General features: G+C 46.7%; 1 protein-coding gene across 2 annotated transcripts; it reads left to right on the top strand.

The window, feature by feature from the left end:
* Nucleotides 1-97: 97 nt before the first annotated feature.
* Nucleotides 98-10,558, top strand: LOC125986752 (juxtaposed with another zinc finger protein 1). 2 transcript variants are annotated; one of them, XM_049750614.2, is made up of 5 exons: nt 98-2,398; nt 6,348-6,420; nt 6,985-7,190; nt 7,975-8,144; nt 8,481-10,558. In XM_049750614.2, exons 1-5 carry the CDS (start codon nt 2,284-2,286, stop codon nt 8,655-8,657), a joined length of 741 nt encoding a protein of 246 aa, XP_049606571.1. In that variant the 5' UTR covers nt 98-2,283; the 3' UTR covers nt 8,658-10,558. The 2 variants fall into 2 exon arrangements, with proteins under 2 accessions (XP_049606571.1, XP_049606572.1); XM_049750615.2 differs by having other exon boundaries at nt 6,985-7,181.
* The last annotated feature ends 17 nt before the right edge of the window (nt 10,559-10,575 follow it).

Genomic DNA, 10,575 nt, shown 5'->3' on the forward strand with positions numbered 1-10,575 from the left:
ATATTAAATAGCCGGTTTTAAAATTGAATAATAAAAGTTTTAGAGATGTTTTCTTTTTGCAAAAAAAAAAATAGACAAATAGCGGCAGCCTGCAGAAATAACTAATATAGTAAATATAGTTAAATGCTGTATTTAAAAACACAGTAGCCACAGTAACACCTAATTACTGCTACCATAACAACCAACAATAAAATACAGTAGAATCATCATATGAATCACCATATGGTAGTTTTGTTTCAATTAAAATGCCTAAATTGTACCAAAATAAAGGTTTTAAACCAATCAGTTCTTTAGGATTAAATATAAAACTTAAAACGTTAATTACAACTGCATTATATTTAAAGCGGCGATTCTTTCTTATACCACTAGAGGGAGCCCATGTTCCACTTGTTGCACTGTACCATACTAAATCATAGTTAAATGGTGAAAGCTGCCAAGTGGCTTGCACATCTGCCTCACAATTGTCAGGTTGCAGGTTTGAATTTATGGATCTCGTTTGAGTGCTCGTGCTGCTATTCTTCTTTTTGTACATAAGCCGACTTTGCGTTTGAACTCCGCATCTGGATACGAGCTAGAACCAAGGCCTTGGATTCTAAAGACTAAAATAAGTTACAGCAATTACACCCACTAGTTTCCTCAATCCAATGAACTGTTAGTCTACACACGTTTTAAATCCTCAAAAGCACAAACGGAATGTCCATTCACTTGTCCATTGAGCCAAGCGTGGCCGTAACGTCTGCCATGTTTGGTCAGGCTTTCCTGCGCTCGGGCCAGGCCGGGGCAGACTGGAGGAGTAGAATTTTGTTGTGGTGCAAGTGTGAAATGGTACCCAGCCCTACTGACTCATAATCCACCAATGGAGTGGACTATGCAAATGAGCGTGTCCGCGGCAACAAGCCCAAACAGGAAGTTGTGCTGATGTCATGCTGTGCGCACAGCTCCCCCCATGTGGATGTGAATCAGAGTTTTGTTCTGGGCCAAGTTAGGCGACGTTTTACAGCATGAGTGCGTGCCAGTGCACAGTAACACTTAACTAGAGGAGGCGGTCACACTCGCAAGCCAATGACGGCAACCAGGAAGTCTCTGGTCGGTTCTGTGGGGCAGACAATACCACTTGGATTACATCTACCTTCAGCACTCCATGTGTGATTAGGCATTTCCCTTCGGAATAACTTTTAAAAGTGACACATGGTGCTTTGAAGAAAATTGTTGTCATCTGGCTTGGCTAAAATATTTCCATCCTTTTTTCCCCCCCCATGACTTCTTCCATGGTCGCCTTTGCAGTCTGCTTTGGGCTATTGTCCATCTGCAAGGAGAAGCACAGTCCAATGAGTTTCGAAACACTCAGCAGACTATATCGCCCTGAGCACTGCTTTTGAAAGCAACCTCAACACTTCTGTTGTGTAATTGAATGGAGAATGGAATTAAATGCGACACCGAATTTATATGATCATCTACAACACCATATTCATTTTTTTTATTTATGGGCAAGAGAAAGAGCAAGAGTGTGCTCTCAGCATGTCACGAGTGAGTTTGCTGAAGTCAGGTCAGTGGCCAGTGCTTTATGGCCGGCTGTTATAATGGTCAATTAACAGAGCCCAGTCGGCCCTGATCAGCCAACCTTGGTGATTTAAGAACATTCTCCTCTCTCTGGGAGCCACACACACACACAAAACCATAAACACATCCAAAGTGCTCTGAACTGAACAATTATAGGGTCACATTAATCAGTAAGCTTTGTAGATAGACCTGTGGTTGTTAACTGTGACTGATGCAAACTGCCATTTTTATATTTAAATCAATCACACCAACAGAAATCCACATCGGAATTATTTTTATTGGCCAAGAGGCAAGGTTTGGAAATGCACACGCCAGACTTGCAGCATTATTTCTTGATGCAATTTGGGGCTTGAATGCATGCATTGTGACGATTATATGATAATGAATGCGGTTTGTTTCCCCGATTTCACACTTGCAAACAGGTAAGCAGGTCATGACGTAGCTGAGACCAGCCAGGCAGGCAGGCAGGCAGCCCCCACCCACCACCACCCACCCACCCACCGCCGAGCTTGCCTCCCAGCTGCGTCCGCTGCTGTCCCGTCTGGCCGCCCCGGTGTCTGCTCCTCACTCTTCCCCGTTCCCTCCCCGAACCCGAAGCCCTCCCTACCAGCCTGCCTCCCTTGCTTCCAACGCCCCGTCTCCCGCAAGAACCCCATCCTTGCCCACCCACCCCCGTCCGGTGAACGCCACCAGCGCGCCCCCCCACCCACCGGTGAAAACAACATGACGGGCATCGCCGCCGCTTCCTTCTTCTCCAATTCCTGCAGGTTCGGAGGCTGCGGGCTGCAGTTCGAGTCTCTCGCCGAGCTCATCGTCCACATCGAGGACAATCACATCGGTGAGTCGGCCTCCGCGGGTGGGAGGTGGGGTGGCTGCAGGGTGCTAATTCGCTAGCCGCCGCTAGCCTAGCGCGCTAAAGCTGCAAGCCTGCAGACGCTGCGTGCAGCCTCCCCCTGGGATGTTTTTGCTTCCACTATACTCGTATTCCGTTCAAACAGAAACTCAGCATTGCTTCGCGGGCTGTATTTTTTATTTTCACTCGGGGGGGCATATGAGTGTAATTCGCATCCTTAGCAGAGAGCGGTCCACCAGCTAACACTAATGTTTACCACAGCGGGCCTGATGCGACTTGGCTTGTGTATTGAACGCGTCTGCTTCAGGTGTCGGAGCGCATGAATAAATCACAGCTTTCAAGTGCTTTGACGTGATCTTGGTGTCACTTTAAAGTGACTTCAGCGCATTACTCATATTTTGGTTTCCACCCCCCCCCCCCCTCCCCATCCCCCCCAATACACACGTCGCAACTTGTTGCACTCTTCATTTGAAGTTTGCCTGCAGCTTGCAAGTGACGTTTGCGTTCAGGCTTTCAATTCCATCCCAGTCATCCATTTTCTATACGATTGTCCTCTATTGGGTTGAGGGGGAACTGGGGCCTATCCCATTTGATTTTGGGGATGGGCGTGGCAAAGTGACAAATGGTGAACTGTAATTTTGCAGGGGTTTAATGTATCTGTTCTGCCGACAGTGTATGCGCTATCCCTGGATAGCAGGTAGGTACATTTGAAATGAGTCGAGAAGCTTCATTTAGACAAAAGCAGTGATTTCCCACCATCTTGTGTCATTCATAAGCAAGTACAGTACAGAATGTACCTTTGTAGCACTCGGACTTCTGCTATTTTTGGCAGGGCTAGGTCAGTGTGAGGTGAAGCAAATATTTTTTAGGTAATCCACGAATCCATTTTGGCACCACAGTACACCATCACGCACAACAAAGATGATTAGTGCTAATCACTATTCATGGTGTGTCTGAAGGAAGCGATGGATGACAGTGGGCGTAGACCGGAGGTCTCTAGGAGCCAGTCGCCATGGCAACTGGCAGCCTCTAAAAGGGGTCAGCGAGGCAGTGTGCCTCGGCGTCAACTCGGCCAACCTGCTGTCTCGTCCACAAAGAGTGCGGCTGGGCCGTCGGTAGGACACCCGATGTGATGTCACACCGCTTTGGGGTCAGAACAGAGGACGTGTTTATGGGCCGGGAAGGAGTGGGGAGGGGGGTTAGCTACACGTGTTGTGTGCCACTCATTCATCCCCCAGAATAGCTGTGGCCATCTCTTGGTAGTCTCCTGTAGAACACATAAGTAAACATTTTTTAAAAAATGACGTTAATGAAGATGGTTGGAAATGTCTTTTTTTTTAAATGACCAGCCGTTCCTCTCGTTTTTAATGCAGCTGGTCATCGGTGGCCTCCACTGGTACAAGTTTACTTTTCTGATATCGTATTAACTTTATGAGAATAAAGCCTCATTGTGAGGGAGCGTTTCATATCATAAGGGAGTCAGGGACACTGTAACACCTTCATACCAAAACGCTAAGTAGATGATGGCCTGGACGTTCCCTCATATTTTCTTTGACAACACTGACCTCTTGTGGCCTCGGATGGCATGTCCAACATTTGTCCCGCCCCCTGCATTCATTCAAACACTAATCCTGCTGCTTACATGTAAGTAAACACCGTGGGAAAATCTCTTAAACTTTCTCGGCTACCTCATCCTACAAATAAAAAGATAACATCTCAGCAATGACATAGCCATAGGAAATTGTTTTCAGAGGACAGCGTTAAGTTTGTTGTCCCAATAAGTCAGGTCTGAGGAATGTGATGATGTCAGGGCGATCTGCCCGTGCACACTTTTTGTGTGTCACCTACACACGCAGCAACCTGCCCAGCAACCTCAACAAAGGCAGCATAAAGAAGCCGAGTGCGGGTGAGATTGAAACAAGGAGAAAACACCCGGGGCCAAAGTAGGGAAATCCCAAATTTCTTTGTTCTCAATGAATGCACTGTGCAACTTGATGAACATGACGTCAAATATTGTCAATACTTGCTTTTGTGACCATTATCTGCCTGCATCAGCAGTCACTGAGGCTTTGCAATTGTTACATATTATGTTAGGTCACACTCCTAAATTAACGTCATAACAATCAGAACCAACTTATATATTTATTTAAAAAATATTGTAGAGGTAGAAGATGTGTTTCACTAAGCGTGTCGTTGAATTTAGCAGAGATGACCAGCAACAGGTTGTTGCTCTCCCCTTTAAAAAAAAAATTACAGTAATGTACAGTAAATTTTAAAAGGCCCTTTACTCTGTTTGCCCTAAAAGCTCAAGGTGTGACATATACGTGAGTATGTGTTTCTACGTCCACGTGCCGTACGACACTTCCTGAATGACCTGTGAGGGTGTAGTGGTGCAATTAGTGCACTGGCATCGCCAAAGCGGAACTGTGGAAGCTCTCTTTTCACGCCCTGCACTCGAGCTCACACATCATCGCATGGCGGAAGTCGCCGGGCCCCCGAGTGCCACGCCGTGCACGGCGGCGCATAATTACAGGGACGTTTACCTCTCTTTTTAACCCCTCCTACATTCCCAACTTCTTGGCCTCCATCCGGTTGCCTGCTGCTTGAGAAACATGTTAAAATGCGGTGTGTGGCTTAATTAGCAGCCTGCAAAACAAGATGTGCATTCTTGACCTGCTTCCAAAAACGTGTATCGACACACACGCACACACTCACACGGCGTCATGAGTCAGCAGGGGGCAGTAGTGTGCCGCTGCTAAAACAGTCATGGCCTTGAGGCTCTGAGATGTTTCAGACCTGACCACACACACATTTACAGTCAGCAGGGATATCCACGTGACCTGTGACCCCAATGAGGACAAGCGCTATAGAAAAATGAGGGCACTCTTGTAGTTGTACTTAGTGTTCTAATGTTCTGTCCAAAACTACGCACCTCCATTAGTCACTGGAATGAGTCAAACATATTCGGAGCAGCGCACACAGACTCAGCTCCCCTCCTGCCCGTCAGCTTCCTGTTCTGCCTGCGAGGCGAGCGGACGTCGTAAATGCGGCGCACATTTAACATGGCGACGTCTGCGCACCTGGCTCACCTCACAGACGGCGGCGTAGCCACGTCAAACCATGTCGCTGGTTAACGTACAGGGATGTGTTCCAAACACTCTCACAATGAGTGAAAATCTGGAAAAAAAAAAAACTATTAGTGCAGTAGCAGATTATGGGTGTGTGTTTCTTTTCCCTGTCTTGTATTTTTGTTTTGCCGGTCTCCTCGGTGTTGTCCTGCCCTGTCGGACGTCTGCTTTCGTTTCAGATTACGAGGTGTGAAAGCCCGAAAACCAAAGATGGCCGGCACACACAATTACACACACACACGCATATTTGGGAAAAGCTGGAAAAGTGTTTGGGGTGTGTTTTGTTCACAGTTGCACTGATATGATCCAACTCCTTCATCAAATCCATCTGATAGCCATTACACGACATTGACTAGCACGCTATGGGCCGGTGCTGGTTCCTTAGATTCCTTTGAGTGTTTCTATGCTGAACGCTTGGTGGCGCTGGCACTTCACAGTAGCCCCTATCGCAACCCCCCCTCCACTCGTTTCCCTGGGAGATTGGTAGGCAGACTTAATGGTGCTCCCCTCAGGCAGTGGAAGTCACCCCGAAGAGCGAGCGTCTGGCTGTGTTTTAGCAATACACTGTATACATTCATCATAGCGCCTTGGTGTCTCCCATTCTCCCGTGCGAAATTCTTTTTTTTGCCACTCTCAAGACACAAAGTCTGGGAAGGTCCTCATGATGTGTTCACAGAAGCCATCAAGGACACTCGTGACCGTATGCGATGTGTTGTACATTAGGCACCGTGATGACGGGCTCCAATCATTTCTCAGGCGGGACGAACCGATAAGTCAGTTTGATTAACACGGAACTTCTGTTTCAGACACGGATCCTCGGGTCCTGGAGAAGCAGGAACAACAGCAGCCCACCTACTTGGCCCTCAGCTACATCAACAGGTAAAGTCTTAAGGCGGTGGCGTTGCGCTATCGGTGTGAATCTCGCCTTTGCGTGCGTTTGTTTTCCCGGGGGGCGTCGAAATGACGGATGCCTCCCCATCGACAATGCGGTGACTCATTCCAGAGCGGCAGAGGAAACCACAGAAGACATGAGACGCCTGACTCAGGACGACAGCTCATGCGGCTGTGTGTGTGTGTGTTTTTTGTTTGTCCATAAGTGTGGCAAACCGCCCTCTTAAATCACTCCAAGCCGCAATGTGGAGAAATATGTCCAGAAGTGAAAGAGAGAGTTTTTTGTAGGTGGTGGGAGGGTAATTGTTCAAGTTGTGAGCTTGTAAATGTCATCTGCAGTCTCCTCGGAACATGTTTTTTGATGGTGGGATGTATTTTCACGGGCAGTTTGTTGAGCTTAATGAGATCTTGTCAAAATCCAGCCCTGGTAATAGCGGCTGTTAGTGACCGTCATGAAAACGATAACTAGTAGCACAGCGGTCGTGATGTCATCTTCTGTGTCCACCAATCGGACGAGATTTTGTCCATAACCGGTCACGCATTTGTTATCAGGTTCATGACAGACGCCGCCCGGCGGGAGCAGGAGACCATGAAGAAGAAGGTCACCCCCAAATTGTCGCTGTCCATCACGGGCGCCGTGTCGAGGAACAGCACGGCCACGCCCCCTCGCCACACCAGCGGCAACTTGACGCCGCCCGTCACGCCCCCCATCACTCCTTCCTCTTCCTTCCGCAGCAGCACGCCGACAGGTACGACAGGTGTGCGCGCTGTGTTTGACCATTTGCTCAATAGCCTACAAATCTTCATCATCTGTCCATTATACTGCCCCCCGGTGGCTAAAATGCCCACACCAATTAGAGAACGCCAATGGGCATTGAAGCATAAAAAATCATGATGCACAAAACTGTTTAACATTCTTTTGTGCTGCATGAGCATCTAGTATTGTGTGGAAACTTTAGCTGGTCAACCCAGTTCTAGGATGAGCTCCATTTTACCCGATTAGACAGCATGTGTGTGCGTGTTAAATATAGAGGCTCCTGCAGCGAGCAGACCAGTCAACACTCTTCTAATTACACAGCAGCTGTCACACTGTGTGTTCGCATGGAGCCTCGTGTGTGTGTGTGTGTGAGTGTGTATATGAATGTGCACAGCTCAGAAGCAGCCCAAATGGTTCCCTAAACGTAGTGTTAGGTCTGCATTTTTTACACACACACATGTGCCAGGGTACCATCCATTTCCTCATGCTGAGGTGCAGCATTTCCTGCGTGATAGTGGGGGGGCCAGTGGGGGCATGTGTGTCTGTTGGTGTGTGCGTGCATGTGAGTGGAAACTATTCTCCAGAGTAGTTTTCCAGCCTGAGCAATGGGGATCACTCCCACTTAATGATCGCCTTCCGAGTGCCAATCCCTGCACTTTGACTCACAGGCGCATGAGCGTACAGACGTGGACAAGGAGTCTTTTTTTTTTTTTCTGTGTGTGTGAGCATGTGGCCTAACTCCATTTTTGTTTTCACAACCTCACTGTAGTCATGAATGATTACAGGTAGCGAGTACGACGAGGAAGAGGTGGACTACGAGGACTCGGACAGCGATGAGTCGTGGACCACCGAAAGCGCCATCAGCTCCGAGTCCATCCTCAGTTCCATGTGCATGAACGGCGGCGAGGAGAAGCCCTTTGCGTGTCCTGTGCCGGGCTGCAAGAAGAGATATAAGGTGATGCCACAAGCAAATGTCAAGTTGCATAAAAAAAAAAAAATCATAAGTAGAGGCCCCCACTGCAATCTAAAAAGTTAGCAAAAAGTTACTAAGGAGATTAGTCACCCTTGACGAGACCTGATTTCACTAGCTAAGAATAGTGACGTTTTTACTGCGGCATTAAAGTAATTTCAATGTCACATTGACACGTGAACATGACAGCGCTCTTTATGAGTTGTCGACGTTTTTATGGACGTGTTCCCGATTGCTCCATGCCCGCTCTTTAAGATTTATGCTTATAAAAGAAGAACAGGTTCTGTGAAAGTGAGCACGCGTTGTCTTCTCTGCTCTCAGAATGTGAACGGCATCAAGTACCACGCCAAGAATGGACACCGCGCGCAGATCCGCGTGAGGAAGCCGTTCAAGTGCCGCTGCGGGAAGAGCTACAAGACGTCGCAGGGCCTGAGGCACCACACCATAAACTTCCACCCGCCCGTCTCCACTGAGATCCTGCGCAAGATTCAAGGCTAGACCTGCAAGGGCTGCTATCCCAAAATGCTACCCTTCAAAGTTCCTCACTAAAGTGCATGCTTTAATTTCTTTTGACATTATTATTTGCCTTTTCTTTCCATCTTTTATCACTCGTATTTCAAAAATATATCTTTGTGTTATTTTTTATTGTACATTTGCACATTCGGCATATGCTATCATTTGATTTCTATTTCGGTTTGACTTGCATAAGGTGCTAAAAGAAGTTGACAGGAAGTGATGAGACAGGAAGCGCAACCAAGCTCCGCCCCCCCTCGCACGATGGCGAAGTTACCCTCCGGTCTCCGATCCAAACCGGGAAGTGAGTTTGCTTCTTTTACTCTGTTGACTGACTTTGGATCCGGAGCCTTACGGGAACTTCTGGGGTTCTGCCCAAGTTCTATTTGAAATAGAGATATGCTATATAAACAGTAGATGCAGATGTAGTTGTATATATAAAAACTATACGCTTATTCACAAGCATATACACAGATAGTTACATTTTATTTGCAAGCTTTATTTTGTGTATTTTATTGTCAGTATTTTGACTTCAAAGTTTCATTGCGTATATTTTTGTAATACTCCAGTTTATGTTTCACAAATCGTTTTTTTTTTATGGCTTATTATGGAGCCCCAGACATTTTAAATTGTGGCCACAATATGCAATGATTTTAGCAAGGAACTAAGTTGAAGTGAATTGAGGAGCTTCATTCAAGCACAAGTAGTGCTTTTACGCCATCTGAGTGACAAGGAACTAGGGCTGCACAATACTGGGAAAACTATTTGTCATGCTCAGTTCTTGCTAATCAATTTGGAGATGCTGGTCAAATAACTTTTTTTCCCCCCCCCCCCAGGTTTGGCCATTTTGTCGTATCCCAAATTTAATTTACAATGACATTTTTGTCTGGGGCTCTGTAAACATTTGGTTTTTCTCTTCTCATAATGAGCTCCATTTCTCTGACATGTCATTCCAGTTGCCAACATCGTTTTTTTTTTGGTTCTTTCTATGACGGTTGCCAACAGCTCTCCACTGCCAAACATCTATCATACCGTGTGCCTGATTGGGGTGGGAGGGGAGGGGAAGGGAAGGGGAGGGGATGAGGCAACGACAGGGCGGCCTATATTTGTGTCGCCAACCTTAGGAAAAAAAAAAAAAACAAGTGGGTGTACATTGAATGTTCTAATGCATGCACTCTGAAAGGTGATTTGTACTTAAAAAAAAAAAAGAGATTAGCAACTACAGCCTGTTCTGTGTGTTGTAGATGACAGCATTCCAGATGTGTGTGTCGCGAGTGTTTTTTTTTTTTTTTTTTTTGCATTTCAAGACATCAGCCTAGAGTGTTATCGTGCCGTTTAGTGTGTGGATGTATCATGTTTCTGTGCCAGGTCACTCCTAGGGAGCAGGAAAGTGGTGGTGTTGCCCCCCCTTACAGGGATTCTTTTTGTTCCGGGGTGGGTGGGGCGACGTGAACCACTTGATCAATAAGACCATTGTGTTTGTGGTGGGTCCAGTGACATTTGCGCTCATTCTCCACTCTTCTTTTGTGCATTAAGAAAATTCCTAGCCGTGAACCAGAGCAGCTCTGTCATTACGGTCGTCACGGTAACAACTCCAAACAAGGACCATGAAGCGAGCGGGGACAGTATTAGACGTTGAGTAGGTCGGTGGGTGCAATCCACACATGCAGGAGTCCCATATTTACAATGTACAGTGAATGTATCACAACATGTCCGTTTGTTAAGTGCTTTTAAATTATATTTTCGTATGTAACGTGGACATAAGTGTTTTGTATTCGGGGAGGGGAGGGGGGGTCTACTGTCTTTCTATAAACGAGAAGCTGCTTCAATGTAAACAGGTACTTGCCTGAAAAAAATGCAAAAGTAAAGCCTGACCTGACAGTCAAGTTGTGTTTTCTTTTTT

Source organism: Syngnathus scovelli, chromosome 19, assembly GCF_024217435.2.
Source record: "Syngnathus scovelli strain Florida chromosome 19, RoL_Ssco_1.2, whole genome shotgun sequence".
Lineage (NCBI taxonomy): Eukaryota > Metazoa > Chordata > Actinopteri > Syngnathiformes > Syngnathidae > Syngnathus > Syngnathus scovelli.